Source organism: Brassica oleracea, chromosome C2 (genome assembly GCF_000695525.1).
Source record: "Brassica oleracea var. oleracea cultivar TO1000 chromosome C2, BOL, whole genome shotgun sequence".
NCBI lineage: Eukaryota > Viridiplantae > Streptophyta > Magnoliopsida > Brassicales > Brassicaceae > Brassica > Brassica oleracea.
The window spans coordinates 24,101,921-24,124,262 of NC_027749.1; the positions used below are offsets into that span (position 1 = coordinate 24,101,921).

The 22,342-nt window shown below is 37.3% G+C and overlaps 3 protein-coding genes and 2 long non-coding RNA genes across 5 annotated transcripts in view; 3 read left to right on the forward strand and 2 right to left on the reverse strand.

Moving 5' to 3' along the window:
* LOC106323798 (probable galacturonosyltransferase 11) overlaps positions 1–4,141 on the reverse strand; it is an 11,383-nt gene extending 7,242 nt beyond the window's left edge. Inside the window, exon 1 of the mRNA XM_013761866.1 lies at positions 4,079–4,141. Within this exon, the coding sequence (XP_013617320.1) occupies positions 4,079–4,141 (63 nt within the window). The remainder of the gene's footprint in view (positions 1–4,078) is intronic.
* Positions 4,142–6,774: 2,633 nt separating this feature from the next.
* LOC106324756 lies at positions 6,775–7,693 on the forward strand. The gene is made up of 2 exons (XM_013762733.1): positions 6,775–7,287; positions 7,472–7,693. The coding sequence occupies exons 1-2, from the start codon at positions 7,169–7,171 to the stop codon at positions 7,677–7,679; spliced, it is 327 nt and encodes a 108-aa protein (XP_013618187.1). The 5' UTR covers positions 6,775–7,168; the 3' UTR covers positions 7,680–7,693.
* An 873-nt stretch (positions 7,694–8,566) lies between these two features.
* Positions 8,567–9,840, forward strand: LOC106324759. Its single transcript, XR_001266734.1, has 3 exons — positions 8,567–8,652; positions 8,817–8,862; positions 9,585–9,840. It is a non-coding gene; the product is annotated as an uncharacterized LOC106324759 (long non-coding RNA).
* Positions 9,841–16,416: 6,576 nt separating this feature from the next.
* On the reverse strand, positions 16,417–18,846 carry LOC106324758. The gene is made up of 5 exons (XR_001266733.1): positions 18,715–18,846; positions 18,173–18,289; positions 17,835–18,060; positions 17,555–17,620; positions 16,417–17,053 (listed from the first exon to the last, which is right to left on the reverse strand). It is a non-coding gene; the product is annotated as an uncharacterized LOC106324758 (long non-coding RNA).
* An 872-nt stretch (positions 18,847–19,718) lies between these two features.
* On the forward strand, positions 19,719–21,723 carry LOC106324754 (UPF0725 protein At4g29550-like). The gene is made up of 8 exons (XM_013762731.1): positions 19,719–19,831; positions 19,905–19,994; positions 20,063–20,287; positions 20,390–20,611; positions 20,685–20,865; positions 20,960–21,081; positions 21,157–21,243; positions 21,328–21,723. The coding sequence occupies exons 1-8, from the start codon at positions 19,781–19,783 to the stop codon at positions 21,541–21,543; spliced, it is 1,194 nt and encodes a 397-aa protein (XP_013618185.1). The 5' UTR covers positions 19,719–19,780; the 3' UTR covers positions 21,544–21,723.
* Positions 21,724–22,342: the final 619 nt, after the last annotated feature.

The following is a 22,342-nucleotide window of genomic DNA, read 5'->3' on the forward strand; positions in this document are numbered from 1 at the left end:
AGAGCCATAATGATTATGCGACACCATCTCTGTGAGGACCTAAGAGACGAGTTTGGATATGTTAATGATCCTCATAATCTCTGGTCATTTTTTAATTCTAGATTCTGTGAGCCATTGTTGCACGAATCCAAGAAAAAATGGGAAGCTCTAAGGTTCCAGGATTATGAATTCGTGGACAATTATCACTCTGATCTTATGAGAATCACCTATAGTCTTAGACTATGTGGTGAATTGGTAACAAACGAGGATTTGTTAAACAAAACTCGTGACACATTCCATTCAGAGGAAGTGTTGTTATCACATCAGGCCAAAGGTTTCACCACCTATTATGACATGTTCTCATATTTATTAGACATTGAGCAAAAGAAGCAGAAAATGATGGATAACATCAGACGGTTTAATGACATCATGGAGATGTATTATGAAGTACTAGACAGTGAGATGAAAATCTCTGAAGCTAATAAAGCCACATTTGATAAGAAGAGATCTGAGGAGGATTCCGGGTGGACACTCATGGACCATGAAGTCAGATTATACATTGAATAATTTTTTGACATTCTGATTTTATGTTTTCATATCTGATTTGATTTATTTGTTATTCATTTATGTTATTGAAATAATAAAAACGATTTTTTTTTAATATATTATCTTGCTTGGTCTTGCTTGATGATTCTTGATTAAATAACAAATAAAACCTTAATAAAAGAATAATCAGTCCATTGGTAGTTGATTTCATGCATGGTTTAACTTTACCTTGATTGTATAGGTTTAACTTTACCTTCCTGCAATCACATAAAATCAATTGTTGGGTGTAGACTAATGAGTCAGTTCACTGATAGATTGATTTCTCGCATAGATTTAACTTCATCTTGATTGTATAGGTTCAACTTTACCTTCCTACAATCACTTGAAATCAATTAATTGGTACTGACAATGGCAAAAGACACGGCATTATTCAGACCCATTGAGTTATAAAGATTTATCAATGTTTTGCACATTGAACCAGTGAGCAAAGAAAATACGATTCCTTTCAGATTTTTGAAAAATCGCCTAAAAGCATTATGAATGCCTATACCCATATTTTCTACTGATTTATTCTATGCTAAGGATCAGTATGAAAGAGGCATAAAGCTATGGTAACCAGTATGGTTCACCACGAAATAAACACTTATGGCATGACCAGATTAGCCATCTTAATCCAAAACATGATGAAAAATTAATTAAGGCACAAAAGTGATCCCATAAAATCTCACAATGTATTATAAGTACACAAAAGGGAAAATCACTAAAATAATTAAGGCTCCACTGTCCTAAGCACTACGAAATTATGAGTATGTTCATGAGGGGGAGAGAGGACTAAAACCCACAGTCCATGATCATATAATAAATTCGGATTCCATGGTTTACAACCATAATATACACGCCTGGAAAGCTTTAAAGCCCTCACTAATGGTACATCACCCACGTCCAGCCTAAAGCTTAAGGACATTATGTATATAAATATTGATTTACATCAGGCCATACATGTAAGCATAGAAATTCCCACCTCTGAATGATTAAGGGTCATAAACCAGACATATACACAAACCATCTTAAGAAAATACGAATATTCCACCACATATATGTGTGCCATTTAAGATGGAACCTCAGATGAGGATTGGGAATATATATTAGATAAATAAGACTTCCTCCACGAAACTATAATGTACCTTGTGCCAAACATGGATGATTTAATCAAGTGGCCAAGAACACAGATTACAAAAGATAGTAATCTGATTATCCAACTTTGAAAGGAGAAAGTTATCAGGCTGATAAAGAGTAAAGAGTAAAAGAGAAATATAATGGTATCAACCATAGTTGTCTTGGCAAGATCCTCAGACCAAAGATTATGATCTAGACGTTCTAAAAGAATATGATCAAAAGATATAAAAGCTAGCAGAAATATATGCCAGACACACTGACCCGAAAAGAAAAATGACTAAGTCATACCAGCTTAAGCACCACGAATTAGATGTCTAAGAGACACAATCAAGTTGCTACAATGTCTATTAGAGATAGACAAATAAGTTCCAAATAATAAGGAACCTCGGAAAGTAATGAAAGGTGCTCAGAATCGTACAAATCCGAGTTCATAAGAGAAACCAGTTCAGACAGAGAAATAAGGTTGCGCAACCACACATCTAAGGTACCAGACCATGTAGTTTGGGACGCCAAACTGCAAGGTATAAAGGTCTTGGATAATAAGATCTCAAAATCTAATTAGATCATGTCTGGAACAGTATGAAACTAAAGATAAAGAGTGTTAACACCAAAGATGTATTTACATACATAAGAGCTCATAAAAGATTGTAGTACTTGGGATTTGAAGGATATAACCTGAGGATCATGAACCCACGTAGAGTACTCATAAAACCTATATAGGGACGTGGGGTGTTCAAAGAATTCGAAGTAATTATACGACAGATGGGCGTAGTAACCATGTACATACAGAAAAGCCATCTAAGAAAGAAACCAGTGAATGGATCTTGTGAGATAAGAAATTCCGTGAGAAGACTCATGTATGCAAAATGTAACCTAAACATGGCTAAATCCTAGTCTATATGATCAAAATGCACATGGACGAATGGATAAGATAATGGAAATATGCAAGATATCAAAAGGACATGAGTTTATGACTGCGAATTCATTGTGTGATGAGTTTCATTGCAGCAAATAATTATTGATGGTATGACCTTAGACACTCATGATTATGAACGAATATAGACAAGGTCTATAGTTCAACATGGATCGACAAAAGAAAATAAAGAATGGTTGGTTACAATGGATAAAGCCATTGGCACATACGAAGAGATATAAGTCCGAATGAACGAAAGATATGAAGTAAAGTTGTTTGTATGTGTTCTGGGTCTATGACTCAATATATATATTGAATGTCCACGTTTTGGGAAAGCCATTTAACCAAAGAGAATCCATAGGACATGAAAAAGGACCTGCACGTAAAGTTTTATTGCAGATTATAAAGTCCATCCGAGCACCGTTTGAAGCACCATCAGTTCAACCAAGACATGGAGTGATCAGCAGCAAAGATGTACATCCTGACCACATCTTAATGGAGTTCCAAAAGACATACCAACGTCCAAGACTTACAAGTTCATTCAAGGAGAATCCAGCTGATCATCTTCACCAAGTCATAGGCAACTTCAACGTTCAAGAAGACTCGGATACCAGATGGGAATGCGTCTACTACAGTGATGCTTTCATCTGGGGGAGTTCATGTGTTGTACTCTTTTTCCTGTCATTGGTTTCCCATTCTGCCACATTGGTTTTGGGGTTTTTCAGGAGAGGTTTTAATGAGGCAACATTAAGCATGCAACGAACCTGTACCGGATGTGTCGATCAAGGGGGAGTGTTATAAACCAAATGATGATCGACCTTCGACCAGCCCTTACTGCAGGCTCAATCCGGGACATGATAAAGACAACCAGAGACAATGTGTTTATCTAGTATATATTCCATGTATATCTGTAACATAGTGTTTATCCTTACCCTTATTTTGTTAGGATAAACATGACCTTATGACGGTCTAATACCTTGTATATATATAGACCTTCTGGTCGACAGTAATAATAACAGAAGTATTTTTCCAACACTTCATTTACAACAACGAAGAGGTAATATATTTTTTAGTTATTCTTTTTTGATGGAATATCAAATTTATATTTTCTTAAAGACTTAAAATACTAAAGTTTTGGAACAACCAAAAAAAAGTTTTGGAACAAAGGAATACGTGTTAGATAATAGTCTTTAGATATTCGTACACATGTCATATAACTTTTTAATACCAAAACGATAGATTTATATATCATTAGAATATTACGATGTCTCTCCTCTTCTTTTCTTCCATCAACATCGCTCACACAATTATACGTTCATCGCCGACAGAATCTCTATGATTTTATTTAAAGTCTCTACCATCAGATCATCGGCTTCGGCCAATGAAATAGCCATAGCTTCTTCTTGCTTGTTGAGATACTCTTGACAGCATGATCAACGGAGAATGACATCAGTGAAAACGGACGTAGACGGTGACGTTACAGCGGAGAACATTCAAATTGGCGATCAAAACGGAGGACGTTGCCATCGGTGGTAAGTGAATCTCTAAGGATTATAATACTTGAGATGGAGAAAGTGATGCATCTCAACGAAGCTGGCTCCGTTATTTATAGGTTTAGAATCGCTAGCATGGATGAAGGAAGGGTTGTATTGAACGCTAGGGAGTGGAAGGGTTATCTGTAGCCTTAATGAGAAGGGTAATTAGGTTGTATTGAATGCAGTCCTAAATCGTAAAGCCGGACTGACCAGAGGCGGCGGGGTGAATTTCTAGTCGTTCGGACTCCAGAATAAGAACAGAGAGGAAACATAATAAAGACTGAAGCTTTTCTTTTCTATTTTATTTTACTTAACCTCAACGTTACATATTGTTCTCTATTTATAGTCTGAGACATCTCTAGAAAACCCTAAGCTCCCGGTGATACATGTCGACACCTGAGAGGCCTATTCTCCTTCGGATAACGACGAGAGGAGTGAGAAGCGATTGTGTGAGCTGGCTTCTTTGGTCGTACGGTTTGGGGCGTGCTTCTCCGTCCTTGTCGCGGCAGAGCTTTTGTCTCTAGCATTTAAAGCTGAAGACCGTTGAACATGACTGATATTGGGCTCGAGATTCGTGGGCTCTGATTGCCTAGGTTTGGGCCTCCACTCTTGGTTAGTTACTAAAGAAACGGTGCCGGTTTTGATCTCTGTTTTGAGACCGTTATTACCCCCTCGCAAACTTAGTGTAGGTGGAACATCTACACCAAGTTTGTATCGCAGACTGATAAAGGTGTTAATGGGGAGTGACTTGGTGAAGATGTCTGCAATTTGAAGATGAGAAGGGATGTGTCTTACAACCAACGCACCTAGAGCAACTCTTTCTCGAATGTAATGATGATCCAACTCGAAATGCTTCGTTTTTGAATGGAATGCAGGGTTTGCGCTCAACAAAACCGCTGAAAGGTTGTCACAGTAAAGCTCGGGAGTGTGAGGAAGTGGAACACCCAGTTGCCTCAAGGCTGAGCACATCCACGTGATTTCTGAAGCAGTTTCAGACATGGTTCTGTACTCTGCTTCTGTGGAGCGTTTAGAAACCTGTTGGGTGTTTCTTTGAGGACCAAGAGATGAGATTTTGACCCAAGTAAGTACAAAAGCCTCCAGTGGATCTTCTGGTGACTTTACATCCTGCCCAATCACTATCTGAGTAAGCTCTCAACACGCAAGCAGAGTCATTGTTGAAAGAAATTCCCATGGTTGATGTCCCTCTAATTTATCACAGTATTCTTTTCAAATGATTGAAGTCTGTGACGGAAGGGGAGTGCATCTTCTGACATATATAGTTCACAGCAAACTGAATATCAGGTCTCGTTAATGTCAGGTACTATAACTTCCCGGCTAAGCTTCTGAAATAAGTTGGATTCGAGAATGGTGGAGAAGGTTCGTTTTCTCTGTTGAGTTGAACTGGTAGCGGAGTCGGCATTGGCGAACAACTGTCCATTCCAGCTAGAACTAACAAGTCGTCTGCGTATTTTTGTTGTGTCAAGAACAAGCCTCCATCATGAAAGTGAACTTGAATACCCAAAAAGTAATGTAAGCGACCAAGATCTTTCATCCTGAACTGTTTATGAAGTTCTTGCAGTAGCTTGTCCATGACTGTCGACTTGTTACCAGTAATTGCCATGTCGTCAACATATAAATGGAGCATAATGACATCAGATCCTTTCATATAGATGAACAAAGATGGATCTGCAGTGCTGCATACAAATCCAAACTCCAGCAAGAAGTTATTGAACTTGTCAAACCAAGCCCGAGGTGACTGTTTAAGTCCATACAGGGACTTGTTGAGCTTGCAAACATGTGTTGGACGAGCTTTATCAATGAATCCCGCAGGTTGCAGCATGTAAACTGTTTCTTTCAAATCTCCATGTAAAAAGGCGTTAATCACGTCCATTTGTTTGATCTCCCACTTCATTATTGTCGCAAAATGAAGGACTAACCGAACTGTAGGTGTCCTTACTACTGGACTGTAAGTCTCAAGGTAATCAATTCCTTCTTCTTGATGATTTCCTCTTGCAACCAATCTAGCTCTTCTCTTCTTCAAAATACCATTCTCATCCAACTTTGATTTATAAATCCATCCATTTCCAATAACCTTCATATCTGATGTATAAGGAACCAGAGTCCAAGTATTTGTTTCCATGCAGTTGTCGTATTCTTCTGTCATAGCTGCATTCCAGTGTTCGTCTTTCAGAACAGCTGTGATCGTCTTTGGTTCTGGATAGGCTACTCTGTTGTTAAACAACACATATCTCTGATTTGGTTTTGTGATTCCTGATTTTCCTCTAGTAACCATTGGATGAGCATTTGAAACAGTAGGTACTGATTCAAAACAAACCTCAATGTGGAGTCTGTTTTCCATGGAATTAAATTCTTTGAGACCGTTATTACAGAATTAATGAAACTCAGTTTTGATTGTCTCGGACACGTGTCACATCCATAGAGCTCGACTTACAGACGTGGCATCCTACGTGGCGCAACAGGAGGGAAGCAGACATTTTATATATATATATAGATAACAATTTCTAAATCTAGAGTTAAAATTGGGGAATGTTATTTTTTTCTTTACAAATAGAAGAAGAAATAATAATTTTTAATTTAGAAAAAAAAATAGAAGTGGAATGAAATAGGTCTGGCTCTAAATAATATTATAGAGACAAATATAGAGATGAATGCTCTTATTTAATAAAACATTTTAGACACCATTTTTACAGATTAAGGTACTTGAGATTTATCCATGACTTTTTTAGTAATGATCAGTCTACTTTGCAAAGGGCTAACAAGTTGACGGCCCAGTATACATCACATGGGCCTATAAGTTAGACTCGGATCCTTAACCCGACCCGACAGAAAGAGTCCAAGCCAACGATCGCCGAGGCACCACGAATCGAACATCGTTTCGTCGCTATGAAGACGAAATAGTATTTGCATCTCGCAGATTTCCACTGAATCTCTTGTTTTCTCCGACGCTACTTTAGCTTCTCCGTTGACCGTGGTGGTGGTGGTGGTGGTGGAGAAGGCGATGATAACGAGATCGAAACTAGCGGAACAGCTAAGAGAATATCAGATTAAATCAAAGCATGATTGGGCCTCCGTCTCTCTCTTCTCTTCCTCCTCCAATTTCTCTTCTTCTTCTTCCAGGTTAGAGAGTTGTGCTCGTCTTCAATTGATAATTTGGACCATGGTGTTATGTAATTCAATTGGAATCGTGAAAAAAAACAAAAAAAAAAACTCATTTTCTTTGAGGCCATTGGTATCTTGATTCTATTGTCTTTTTTTTACTGTGGTACTTACTGCTACTTAATATGCTTATTTTATCACCCAGGGTGGATGTGGTAGTCTTTGTTATTTGGGAACTGGTGATCTTAGCGTTCCTGGTGTTTTCAGCTGTCTCATTGTACTTGAAGCGGTTGGAACTCGCGTTCATCTTGCTTTGTGTCTGCTTACTATTGTTCGTTTGTATGAAAATCGCAAAGCAAGTGAGAATAGCTAGGAAGAAGAAGCGGAGGATGCTTCTTCCTCTCTCTATGTAACCATGAATGAGCAATAGATTCTTACACAACCAAACTCAACTCTACCACATAAGTGCATCGATGAAGGTCAAGTTTTAATCTCACAATTGTCTCTGGTACGCAATGCTTCTTGTCCTTTGAAGAGTAAACCTGACCTGATGGATGGGTGGAATCTCAGAGCTTAGCTTAGACAAATCAGAGTTGAAAAGATTGCTTCTTTTTTTTTGTTTTGTTCATTGATTAGGTCGTTTTTTAAAACAATATATCGTCTTTGTGTAGTTACTTTGCTTTGTTGTCTGTTGAAAGTTCAAAAGGAATGGTTTGCAAGATTTCATGTGAATAGGAAAAGAGGACACACTCGTGAAAATAAACAGAGTATTTTTTTTACAAGTGTGGTTCATATCTTGTGACTAGACAGAGTGTTAGTCAATATCAATACACTAGCTTTGCTAGATTTGGTTCAATCAAAGTACCAAACAATGAGACTTGGTCTACATGACGATCCCTGATGGAGACATGCCTTGGTCAATGTACCATTGGAAAAAGATAGTTAACAAGAGGGCTAGCAGCAACCAAGAAAATTGCAGTTTAAACATGATTTAACTTATTAAACCGAAAACATGATTAGAAAATAAAGACAAGGAACGTCTTCAGATATAGATATAGATATAGATATAGATATAGATGATGATGATGATGATGGATAGATAGATAGATAGGGAGAAGGGATCTGAGGTTGTACATCCAAGGGAGCTTCAATCTCTTCTTTTAATGGGCTTTTAATTGGGCCGACGCCTTTTAAGTAGAGGCCTTGTCAAAAGACAAAAGTCAACGAGCCATTGAACTGAATCTCAGGTACCTTGGATTTTGTCAAATCGGAGACTGAAACTGCCTTGCGAATGGGTGGAGGAGGTATAGCATACAAGGGGGTCACCGTACAAACTCCCAAGACGTGGCACACCGTCGCCGGAAAGGGCTTGTGCGGTGTAATGTGGTACCATTTTCTCTCTCCTACTCGACTTCAATCTTCGTTTCTCTTTTGAATCTCGATCAGAGGCAATCGGATAGATGTTGATATCTGAATTTTTTTAAAAAAAAAAAAAAAAAAAAAACTGTAATCAATTGCCTGGCATTGACATCGAAAAATTCAATGACCAGGTTTTGGATTCTGTACAGAGCAAAGCAAGATGGCCCTGTAGTCATGGTAACACTCTCTTTGCCTTGCTGCTATTTGTAATGTTTGGAGCTTTCTTAAGTTTAGTTGTTTTATATCTACTCTTTCCTATGATGGGCTTAATGCGATTTTGATATTTGACAACTCATAGGGATGGAGGCACCCGTGGGATGGTCATGGTCACGGTGATCATCAATAGGTAATTGTCTGTATTCTCACTTTTGATGGATTCATTATGTTAGAGATTGAAAAGCATCTTCTTTTTGTTAAACAAACGATCGTGGTGCATTACTAGTTTGCTACTCAGTACTAAGGCAGCAGTTCGTTAATGTCTATGCATCATGTTAGTTTAGTAATTCTAGCTTGTCATTTCTTTAAAAAAAAAATGGTTTTGTAGTTAGTTTTGAAGAAAGTTGATTGCTTTGATCCAGATTCTGTTCATACAAATGGTGAAATGTTTAAGAGGATCTTTAACTTTTCCTAAAGGATGCTCGTGTATCATTAGCCCTCTTACAAGTTAACTGAAATGACAATTGACATTGCCTTTTCCCTTGGAAGATGGTTAATAGTTTAGTCTCACATATTTTGTTGTTTCTCTATGTTGAGACACATGGTTAGTTTGTATTTATCCAAACAAATGGTTGAACTATATTATTCTTCAGTTCTCACCTTCCAAAACCTAGCTATAGCTTTGGATTACCTTTGCTCAAATTACAATTGACTCTAATCTTTATTCTGGGTTTTGCTGCTAGGTCTCGTTGAGCCTTTGAAGATCATGGCGAAAAATGAATATCTTGCTTTTTTCAGCTTCGTATGTCGAAATAAAGAGATTTGTGAAAGAAGACGTGAATTGTTTTTGTACACAAGTTTCTAAGACATGCTGCTTATGAAACAAAACCGGTCGCGAGATTGTTTGCACTTCATTGATGTTGTTTTGCACTTCATTGATGTTGTTTTGCTGTCTACAAATGAATTTGAAATAAAACCGGTCGCGAGATTCATGTTAGACTTCCAAGTACGTACGAGTTACAAAGAAAGTAATCATATAGTTCACGTCTACTGGTTTAGTAAACTGGTAATAGTTGAATATAATGTTACAAGCTTACTTGACATCATGTCCGTTTAGTAAACTGGTAAAAATGTACTAATGTTAACTAAACATGTCCGTTTACTTGACATCAAATACAAATCTCTAGGTGGTAAGAATATTACTTGCCTTGTTGAGACAGAGATTCTCTTGTTTTTCGACAGTGGTCGAGGACATAGTTTGCAGTCGTGTAGCTCCCTCAAGCCCTCGAGGTTAATCTGATGAGATTGCTTTAGAGCGTTTTGAGAAGTTTAAGCGAAGATAGTTATATGTATTGAATTTGTGCGTGAAAGATGTTGTATAAAGTGGAAAAGAGGGATCTAAAGGAAAGTACACGAAGGGTCTTTATGTACGGACGTGGGACATCCGGGGAAGAGCTCATTTTGGATGTATTGTCAAAATAATGATTTATATTATTCAAGTTTCTATATACGTAACGTAAGACACTCGTGGGTTACCTAACGTTGTGGATTTGTATGGATATATTATCTTGTTTAATATATAGTTTTATAGAAATCCCCTTATTATACGATTTGAAGTTATAAGGTTTAAGTATATAGCATGCATGCACGAGCGACGGTTCCAGACTGTGTCGGGAAACTGAAATAATTTCGAATTGAAGAGATGAATATTAAATGATACGTGAAATGTTTTAGATTTAAGTTAGATCGGATTTTCAATATTCTACATGTTCTAGCACTCGTCAGATAATACTTTTTTGGTATTAAAAACTATATATTTATTATCATTGTTAGCTTGATGAAACCACAAATTAAAGAAATACCTATCAGCTGGTCTCGATGTTAACTTAAATGTTAAAGCCACACTAATCCCATAGGTTGTAGAGAGGTCCTTCCAGATCCAGTTGACCAGCTGGTCTCAAAAATTATCCATCTTCTTCTGGATAATCTCTTTGTTTCTTTCTTTTTTTGTTTTGAATGGCAAAAGATCTCACAAAATAAAGATCCGAACCTAAAATTGACATAAAACAAAATATCCTTCAGAGTACTTTATCATGGAACATATGAGTTTGCTGACAAAACAAGAGAGTGATAGATAAACCAACCAAGGAGAGACAGAGAAAAGACATGGGATAACTAGTAACGGCCAATACCCCAAACCCTGATAACTCCATCGGTGTTAGTAAGAAAGTATCTTTTCTGAAGGAGCTGATGATTGATTTCTTTATTTTCTTTTAGGAGGAGTTCCTATGGGAAGCTGAAATGGTTAAAATAAAAGCCCAAGATTTGAAAGGGAAAGAGGTGAGGGCTTCACAATACTGTACTATTGTGAGATACAAATTTGCTATACGGACAACTGTAATTTCATCTTGACTCAATCTGTTAAATATTCCGCTCAATATATTAAGATGACACTGATTATTCACCGATCATAAACACCTATGGTGAATCCTGCACGATATATTATCATATTGTGAGCTACATCAACCATACTTTTTAATTATATTTTAAAACTTAAGATCTACCCAGTTAAAACTGCACAGATAGAGTAAATAAATGCGAACAGCAATCATAGGATACATATAATTAATAAGATTCCCACCCAGACTTTCGTGAGACCTAACAACACTGAAAACTATAGAAGCGACGATAGCGTGCACTCCACCAATATCATGAATAGATGCAAGCTTTCCTACAAACAAATGAGGAAATTTGTCTTTTTCATTTAAAATCTAGCCATGCGATGTGCTTTTTATTCCGGCATATGCTAGCCTCACTCTTTCCATTTACAAATAGTACATTCTCTTAAGGATTTGCTCTTATAAATAAACAAATTACACAATAAAATACAACAACGTAACCAACCAAAACAAGGGTCAAAATGTTACGTTAATGTCCGATGGAAAACGCTCTTTTTGCACTTTACCAAAAACAATTCAGCATCTCCCGATCACATGTGAAATTCATCCAAACATAAGTATCACACAAATAGCAAATCACATGCCCATGTCAAATACACAAATTTTCATTAGCTAAATTACTAAACTATAAATATAAAATGTCAGAACACAACCAATCATTTAATTGTTAGTAAAACCCTAGTAGTACCTAATAAATCCAATAGTACAATTTTTTCTTTCACCAAGTAATGCATAATAGTCCCATTATCTAAATCCAATCTTGTTTCAAGTGAAATCTAATAAAATCTAATTCAAAAATTTTACATATACAAAATATCAAATAACAAACACATAATACAATACAAGGTAACATAAAAAACATTGATATAAGAAATTATGAATCCTTTGCTCAAAAGAAAAAAAAATTATAAATCCATGCATGGAAATTTTATAGGAGTACTTCATGTAAACTCGTGGAACGATGGACAAACAATTATTTAATTTCATCTATTAGATGAACAAAAACGTATGAGAATCAAGATCTCCTCTCTTACTTATACAACTTCTGTCCGAATGCATCTCAAATATTTGTCAAAAGTAAAGACTTTCCATGGAGACAATGTGGAAGCCACAGAGATTCCTTTCCCACCAAAGATCTCTATGGTCAAACGAACCAAAAGATCATTGTACCAGTTGCAGAGTCCCAAAGACCTCATGGGCAGGCAATACAGAACCCATTACTTGTATGTCAGAACATCCAAGTTTTTTTTTTTTTTTTAGTTTACAAAAAAAAAACATCCTGTACAAATATTTCTTTACTATACGATAATGAATGCGGCTTTGTCGTACGATATGGTCAAAATTACCCTGGAGTACACAGATTGATCCTATCACCTTTGTGTCTTAAGTTCACAAATTTTTGGCTTATACTATTTTGGTTCATATCTTAGTGTAGAAAGTCTATGATCAAAACAATGAAGACCAGAACCATACTCTACTCCATATAAACACATTCTAGAATATTACTTCACAGCCTAGATGAAACTTGTAATGCTCACATAGCATATATCTCAATGAATTTAAATCTATAAAGATTGAGACGACCAAGAAACTCCACCAGTAAACAAGAAAACTACTATCTGTAAATTCTACTTGTTAACATCACAGACTATTCAAATATAAGAGCAAAGCAGACCAATTCAACAGCTAGAACGAAACACAGCAGAGATCTAAATAAGAGAAGATAGGGTTCGTCAACCGATTTTCTTAAAGACGATGAGAGAGAAAGAGAGGCGGATAGATTAGGATATAACCCGATTGGGCTTGGGTGGGGCTGGGTTACCCGGTTTAGAACCCGATTAGGTGGTAAATAGTTTAATTCATAGTAAGGGCTTCTGTGTCTTTAGCCACCTTTTCGATTTTAAAAGAAAAAAATTATATTTGATAACAGGGATAAATTGAATTGTTAGACTGTGAAAGTCAGATTCAACGGATTCAACTAAAGATTATAAATGACATAACTCTCTCTTTTCTCTCTTTTTCTTTTGCTAAACTCTCTCAACTTTCATTTCTTTTTGATCAAACCTCTCAACTTTCTCTTCTTCTCCCTCTCCTCTTCTCCTCTTCGGTTAGAGAAACATAAGCATGGAGATCCGTTTTGTTGAACCTGTCCCTCAATCCGAAGGTAAACACAGTCTATTCTATACGTACGTAATAGTTTTAATTAATTTCATCTGTTCAGTTACGTACACTGATAGTCTCTTTGTATCAAGACGGTAACAAAGTTAGTCGGTCTTTGCCTAAAATTGTTAAGTTTTGAGCTTTATTGTAGACTTTTGTAAATGTATGCTTTGAGGCACTCAAAAATGCAAAGTCTACACGTTTTGCCAGACGGATTGGTTGTCATTTTTACCTGACAACCTCCATTCTCTGCTTGTTTTAGAGCTTCCCTCCGATAAGTCTCAAAAACCTATAAAACCCTAGAGAGATAAATCTCAAAAAGACAAACGCACTAAAACCCTAATTCAAATCACGAAATTACTCAGCCGCTTAACCATACTGGTCTTGTAGTAGTTAATTGTACGTACGTGTAGTAGTAATGAGTTTGTTCGAAATGGTACTTTCGTGAGATTGTGTATGTATAGACTGTAGGTGTATATTAATGGTAATTATTTAATTAAGATTGTGTATATTAGTGACATATTTCTTTTGTACGTGAATCAGGTATGTATTATGCTACAAACAACCCTTACCAGGTGAACGGACCAAGAGGCTTCACTGAATTTAAGGTTTTGGAGGGGACAGCACAATTGTTCGTGAGAATTGATTTTCCGGGAGTCAGCAACGATAGCGTTAAGATCCTACTCGATCCATCGCAGAAAGCTGTCTTTGTGTCCGGAGAGGCCCCAAAAGAAATGGTTTATGATGCTTCTCTCCGTGAGTTCGGAACTGCTACGGGCCTCTTGTGCGATTGCTGCAGAATCACAAACGTGGAGTCCGTTTTGGGAGATGGTGTTCTAAGACTCATCCTATCCAAGGAAACGATCGATTTTCGTGTAGGATCTTCTTGTTCCGGTAAATTTTTAACTATAAACCTTTTTTTTCTTTTTTTTTTCTTATGTTGTCTAGTTTACTAATTCTTTTTTTTGGGTACTATCTCAGCCAGAGCATATACGTCCGTTAGAGCGTCATCATCCCTTTGTATGTTTGACTAATCTTTTTAGTTCTTGAATAAATATATTTTTGTGTGTATTTTTGTGATTATTAATTAAAACTTTTTTTGGCAGCTCGTTTAATCCGTGGATATGATCCGGAAGGTAAATGATTTTATAGCTTTTCTTATCTTTATAACAAATTAGAGATCTTGTCATTAGGGCTCTTTAATTGATATACTCATGAAATATTTATTGAATTTATTGTTACAGTCGCAGGTGGCCATCCTTTAGGTATGTTTATGATAGTTCGATTTATTAATTTTACATAATTTTCTATTTTTTACACCTTTTAAAAACCATCTATTTTATTTGATTTTGCAGCTCATCTCCGTGGACATGGCCCACGAGGTATTCAATTTTATATATTTTACTTTGTAATTTTGACTAAAAAACTTTGGAGATAATTAACTTTGTTAATTGTTAATAGGTCACCGTGGCACTGACCCTCTAGGTATATACACTTATCCCTATCCATTGTCACATAGCATAAATATTTTTCTCTCGACTTGCATATTGATTTGCTATTTTATGATTACACTTAACAGATCTGGCTTTCACTGGTCCTGACATAGTACCGAACCCATCAGTGCAGACGGGATCAACTAGTGCATACGAGTCAAAGCAGTTGTCAGACGGCGGCCTATTTATCCGTATTGACATGCCCGGTGTCCCCAACGACAAATTCGCGGTGACGGTGGAAAACGGTTGTGTCACTGTCACCGGACGAGCACCTGCAGCGATGGACGACTCGAGTGGGCGTGAGTACAGAGGCAATGTCGCTGTCGTCCCTCGAGACTATGACATTCGCCGGATCGAAGCATTCGCTAATGAGGGTGTCATCCGCCTCATCATCCATTCTATCTAAAAGTTGCTCTTTATCTTATGGAGTTATTAGTTAAGTATAATAACCAAACTTTCTATGTTTTTGCTTTTGAATTTAGGGGAATTTCGGGTATTTCATGGTGTCTTTTAGACTTCTTACCTGAGTAAGCTTTTGTTGTGTTTTAATTTAGTCTCTCAGGTAATCTAAACCGTAACGATCTGTTTGTTTCAACCTTGAGTTACAAGTTTACAACAATTGAAATAGATCATGAACCAAAACATGTTTTGTAAAAGAAATATTATAAGAAGCTTAGAACCAGCTGCGAACTTGACAATCAATCACACAAAGGCTCGGCTCACTCGACCAAAAGATTCATCTTCTTATTAACAAACTTGATCACACCTCTCATCTACCTTGTTTGAGAAGCAGCTGTCTTACTCTCCCAAAAGTCACACCTGATGGTCGATCATTTCCTCTAACAAAACGCAAGCCTTTTGAGTGTCTGCATCTGGTTCACACACTCTGATCATCTTCCTAAACACATCTTTATCATCATTGTGTATGTGTCTGCCAAGATCTTCATCAGACTCCTCCAGCTTTACAATATTCCAAACACCCACAGCAATATATAATTCTAGTACAATAAAGTATCAACAAAGAGTCAAACTTGTAGTCTTAAACTAACCAAAGACAGAGCAGCTGAAAGTATTATCCCCTGCACTGCTCCTCAATCAACAAGAGAAGTAGTCAAACTTTGTTTACCAGCCAGCCAGATGGAAGGGTGCGACAGAGACAGAGCAGCTGAAAGTCTATTCCAAATCAGAGGCAATCTCGAGGTCACTATCTACATCAACAATGGCGAGGAATGGCAAAGGTTTGATTGAAATGGTTCAAGAACAAGAATCTTTCATACCGAAACCGATCTCAGAGCAGCTTGCATTCATCAAAGCAAAGAGGCTGATATAGTGGAGAGACTCTGTAGACTTCTGATGATGATGAAAAACGAGAACCTGTCTCTCTCTCTCTCAAGTTCGATCTCGGTGTTACGAACAGATTGTAAAAGAAAAGATCTTTAAGAAATAAACTCAGAACTCTCTTGTGATCAAAAGCAAATACAAGGTTCTGAGAGATTTATGATGGAGTATTCTCACCTCCCCTACACATACTTCATCTACTTTCTTCGATACCTTACATAAATACTAAGAGCAGTGAATATATATATATATGCTAAAGACAGCACACACGCTGGTTGCAATATTGTTATGACATACATGATCTGTCTCCCACAGATCTCATGGAGAAACGAGCTGTGGGAGTTCTGCACGAGCTCTTGAGCTTGACTGTCCACAAGAAAACCAAGAGGAACTACTTGAGAAGCATGAGAGCTGAGCTCAACATTCCCTCCCGTCTGGCCACCAGACCGTTTCTTACCACCGCCAAATGAAGCACGTGAAGCGTATCTTGTGAGCCAATCAGGCACCTCTTGATTGGCTTCTTGCATCAGCTCAGCGAGCTGCCTAGCCAGTGATGCATTGCTCTCACTGAAGAAGGCAGTTGCTATTCCAGATTTGCCTGCACAATTTCAGGGTACTCTTCATCTGAGCAACTTTGAACAATTACATCGCCGTTCAAAGGATCTCCTAGCCTCGGCAATGTGATGACCCACAATAACACTTTTTGGCAGCAGCAGCAGCAAAAACCCTCACATAGTTGTAGTCATAAATCGACTCCTGATCCTGGCAATGCAACAGGTTTAAATAATAATAATTATTAGACTTTTATTGCTTTTCGCCTATGGTGTTTTCAAACGTGCAGTAACATTTTAGCTAGTAAGCATATTCAACAAGTTGGGCCTATCGTCAGGTACACATTCACAAACATCTAATTGACACAAATTCAGAAACTAATCAGCTAATTTTGGTGTTTAAGGCCGTACAGCTCCATAAAGAGAAGACATCTCCACCAAAAATTCAATATCACAGAACAGTCACTTTCACAACCATAAGTGTGACAAGCTTTCATGAGAATACTTTTATCAAAACAAACAAGAAGCAGCAACAGAGTGGCATAGCTTCCAAATGGAAAACATACACATAACAAAACAGATGGAAGTGGAATGCCAGAAAACAAAGAAGCAGACAAGAAGACATTTTTCCAATTCAGAGTTTTATCACTGAGCTTATAATCAGACTATGAGCCATGATATCGCAAAAGAAGAAAAAAGCTTAACAAGTCACCTTTTCAGTAAGGCGGCAGTTATTGATGAAACGCCCTAAATTTCCCTTCGCACCAACAACTGTTACCTGCACTACCAAAAAAAACTTACACAGTTATTGCTTCCAAAAGGAAAGCGGAATAGGAGAGAGGACTTTCAAGGCAGTGCAGATGATATGTTAAGGAATGCAATTATTACAAGCAACTGCCAACAGATATGGAAAAATCTAGAGGCTGACAAAAGGCTTTTGTCAAAAGCTCATCTACAACTGATAAAATCCTCTTAAAGTTGAACGATCATACCTCTCCAACGTGTATTAAACATAGATCTAAGCAACTTGGATCAAGCAAAAGAGATATCTTCTTGTAGGCCTTGTCTGTGAATCTGCAAAATATTCATGATCAGGTCAAGAACTTACAACTGCTGGATCTTCAATATTTTTAGCCAGATAAAATAGAATTATGCTTCTGGATGGTATAACACATCTGTAGCACTTTAAGTAATCCATCATCTGTGATCTTAACACACCTGGCGATATCATAAACAACAAGACCAAATACCAGAAATGTGTAAATAATAAGGTATCCAACAATGTCACCACCATTAAATAACAAGAGGGCTGAGCAACAATTTTACTTACCTAGTGATATTATTCAGTGACTCTTTTTAAGTCTTGATAACTTTCAGCTACCTTGCAGCCATTTAGGTTCAAACCAATGATAGTTCTGCAATTCTTCACTAGATGTATAATACAACCCTGTGGCAAAAGAAGATGATTAATACAATAGTTTCACGAACTATTTTCCAAGGAGATTTTGAAGAAAGTGGTGAAGTTTTTTGTTAACTGACAATGGGAATCTGGTGAAGTTCAACCATTATCATTATCCAACGAGCATCAGAAGCGTAATTAAAAAAAAAAAAAAAAAAAGAGAGAGCCAATAAAACCGTTTTTCCTTGCAACCAAACAAACAAAAGATAGAATCATCAGGGAAAAGGATGAACCCTAAACAGAATCTAGATAGAACCCATCCCCGTTTAGGCACTCAAAACAAAAAAAAAAAATCATGAGAAGGTCAACCAATAGCCCTAAATCCAACACTATCGACATTGATTGACAGCAACCAGACTCTCCGATTCTACCCTTCAATCGAATTCAATTCACCAGAATAAAGAAACCCTAACCTCATGACTCATGGATCAGAAAACCGGCGGAGACGATTACGATGGCAAGGAGAGTGGGAAGAAGGAATCGAAATGGTTTGTGTCTTATCCCATCTGGATGACCGAGTGTGAGAGATTAATTATAAAATTACACGCGGACAAAAATCTGAAATAAAATAAAATAATTTAACCAGGCAAAACAAAAAAAAAACAAAAAGTTAATAGATGATGTTTTTAAGAGTTAATGATGTTTCAAAATACATGATATTTGATATTTTTTAATTAGTTTAAAGTCATTGAAAACCGTGTGACTAATGATGTTTTATAGTATTTTTGATGATTGGCTGGATTATATTTATTTAATATTTTTAGTGTTACTTTTTAGAAAAATATGTATGTCTTAATTCTTGTGCATTCATCCAAAACATCAACTATTTTGAAACAAAAAGAGTATCTATAAAAAATCTACTTATACATGGTTGTTAGACCCTTTCACTAGACTATTAAAATTTTGGTCAAATCTTAAATTTATACTAACAATATATTACTATATATTTCTTTAACAATGATTTAATCAATATAATAGGTGATATAACTAGATTTCCTAAATTTTCTACGATTTGCCTTAAATAAAATATTTTAAATTTTTGTGACGTAAGCCATCCGTGATACTTATATATTTGCCGATCATATCTACAATATAGTCTAAAAGATAATTAGCTATATATTAATTAATAACAAATTCTATTTGATTTTTTATTTTATTTTATATTTATTACTTTGTATTAAAAGACGAGGGGAGTTTAATGATTAGATATTTTTGGATCTTAGTTTGGATTTTGGTTTGGTTTGGATATTTTTGTATAACGATTCGTATCCAATGCGGCTAGGTTTAGTTATTTGTTCCGTTTGGATTATATTATTGGGCTTCAAAGTTTAGAAAAGCCCAATTACTAACTATGTCAGTTGCTAACCGTATATAAAGGAAGTAGAGAGAATTTCGGGAGAGTTGATTTTATTTCTGGGAAAGAGAGAGAAAAAGATACGTGTCTTTCTTTCATTTCCCGCATCGTCTCTTTGGGTGAGAATGTCCGACGCGGTGCTGAAGAAGGGAGATAGTAATACCTTGAGTGATAAGGTAATTGAATTCTTTAGTTGCCGTCTCCTCTTTTTGGGTATTTTGCATTAAGTCGGTGATATTATTCTTGAAGGAACTCGATGCTGCTGTTCTACCACCAGACCAGCCGTTAAATGAGTTAACAGTGATGAGGAAAGAGGACAGCGACACATTGAGTGTTAAGGTAATTTGGCTTGTTTTCTAGTTTGTGGTGGGCGTTCTTTCTTAAACCTGGTGGTGCATATCCTTCAGGAACTCGGTGCTTTTCTACCGCCGCCACCGCCGCCGCCGCCGCCGCCTACCTACAAGCCGTCAGCACAAGGTTTCGTTGACTTTTATCCACCACCATATCAGCCTCCCAATGTTTGGGGACCTCTTCCCCCCGGCCCCAGCACTTGGAGTCCAGTGGTCATAAAATTGCCTTCTACTCCTCAAGACGAGTTGAAGCGAGAGTTACTCGATGCTATTCTTCTACCGGTACCCCTCCTCCCCGTTATTATTATTTTTTTTTTAAAGTTTTGCTCTTTCCGGTATTATTTTGCATTAAATCGGTGTTCATGTTCATTCTCTTCTCTGAAGGAACCCGTTGACGAAGAACCGGGCAAGCGGGCGGTATATATACAGTCACCAACTCCATCTAACATGGAATATCGAAGAACCTTTCATCATCGGTACACTCCTTGTCCAACTTATAGTCCCACTGCCCCTGGCGGTTACAATTACTCTCAATCTCAGGATGCCATGCACGCCAAGCCACTGCTCTTTGCTAAAATCGCACTCCATTGCTACAATCTCGAAAAGGTATCTCTTTTTTTTTTCTTGCTTCTGTTTTAACCATATATATAATACATTGATGACGTGGTTGATTTTGTAGGGGACACACTTTGAACGTTTGGGTCTGCCTCAAGCTCATGACCAGACCTTAGAGGCAAGGGATCCAGCACGCAATTACACTTGCAGGTTTGAAACAAATGTTCGGCTTGCCACTGAGAATAAAGATTGCTTCCATGTTGTCACAACCCGCTGCAGGCCCTTGCCCCCACCTCCTCCTCCAGGTAAAAAAAATGAATGCGAAAATGGTCTTATATCTTAAAAAAAACACGTTCTCTCTCTTATATTATTTACTTGTGTTGGTCATGTCTACCACAGGGGAAGATGGATTCCAATGTGGATTTGACACACTCTCCGTGGATGAGCTTTTCAAAGGCAACATGCCCGATTGGTTGCCTGATGACTATGCCACTAGTACGCTGCTGATGCAATACTACGAGGTCATGAGCCCCTCCCTCCCTCCCTCCTCTTTAATTCTTTTTTTCTTTTGCTGACATTGATTATTTATTTCTCAGATGAAAGAATCAGAGGTGGAACAAGCCAAAGAATGGCTTCATCTTTACGCTGAACTAGCCTTGTACACCAAGAAGCAGACGGACCCGGTGAGTACCCAAAACAAAAGACTCTTTTTTTTTTGTGTTATAATATGTTATTATAAGGAATCTCTTCTTGGTCTTGTGTTGCAGTTCATGTTTGAGCGTTCAAAGCCCCTGGAGCTCGGAAAGGTTGTTGTGCAAACTAGAGGAGTTGTCGACTCTCTGAAAGAGGTTGAGCTGTTGGATAATGCAGTCTTTTTCATAACCTTCAAAACAAGTTGCGGTGATGTCTGGAAAGGTATCATCAGGAGGACAAGGGATGGGATTCCAGAGCATCTATCCCTTGAAGCCAAGTGCTTCATGTGATGTGAAGAGTCTCTGAGGTTGACTATGAGCGAGAGAGAGAGTAATTTAAAAAAAAAAACGGTCTGTAGCTCCATCTACGCTATCAAGTATCTTTTAAGTTGATTGTGCAATCGTAATGTTTGTCTTTTAAACTATCTCTGAGGTTGATTATGTGAGTAATTAAAAACGGTCCGAGTAAACATTTGTTGTTCTTCTATTTATGCTAGCAAGTATCTCTTTTTAAGTTGATTGTGCAATCGTAAAGTTGTCTTTTAAACTTATATTATCTAGGACTGTGTACACACTCTAATTAAAAAATCGCTTGTTTCACACGCCTTATATTCTTTCTTCCCTCACTTGAAATGTCTGGATTTGTCTCTTTGGACATCCAACATACAAACTAGGAGCAGGGGAATCACATACAAGGGATATTTGAAATTCTGTTGATATAAGATTTCTGTTATGAATCAGATTGTGGATGACTCATTACCAAAAGATTATGATTTGTAAACTTTCCATTTATCTATGACGGCGTAATCTCCTATATAAGGAACCTCTATGTTATGAATAAAGATAGACTTTTCTATTACTTTTATAACACCTTATCAGCACGAAACTCTAAGTCCCTAAGCTAATACCCAAATCGAAAAACCCTAACCCTAGCCGGCGATCCAACGAACCCTAAACCCGATCGCGTCTCTTGTTCTCGCATCTGTTTCAGCTCGTGTCCCCGATCAGCTTCAGCCCAAGGCGTTCCTGATCCTAGCTCAAATGTTTGCGACCCGAGAGCAGCTCCAGCACGCGACCTCTTCCTCGTTCG

What these genes read in the sequence shown, in the direction of transcription:
- LOC106324756 (XM_013762733.1), top strand. Translation starts at nt 7,169, where the DNA reads ATGATAACGAGATCGAAACTAGCGGAACAGCTAAGAGAATATCAGATT. An exon ending in TTCTCTTCTTCTTCTTCCAG is followed by an intron (nt 7,288 to 7,471) that starts GTTAGAGAGTTG and finishes TTTATCACCCAG; the next exon opens with GGTGGATGTGGTAGTCTTTG.
- LOC106324754 (XM_013762731.1), top strand. Translation starts at nt 19,781, where the DNA reads ATGTCCGACGCGGTGCTGAAGAAGGGAGATAGTAATACCTTGAGTGAT. An exon ending in GCGACACATTGAGTGTTAAG is followed by an intron (nt 19,995 to 20,062) that starts GTAATTTGGCTT and finishes CATATCCTTCAG; the next exon opens with GAACTCGGTGCTTTTCTACC. An exon ending in GCCCCCACCTCCTCCTCCAG is followed by an intron (nt 20,866 to 20,959) that starts GTAAAAAAAATG and finishes TGTCTACCACAG; the next exon opens with GGGAAGATGGATTCCAATGT.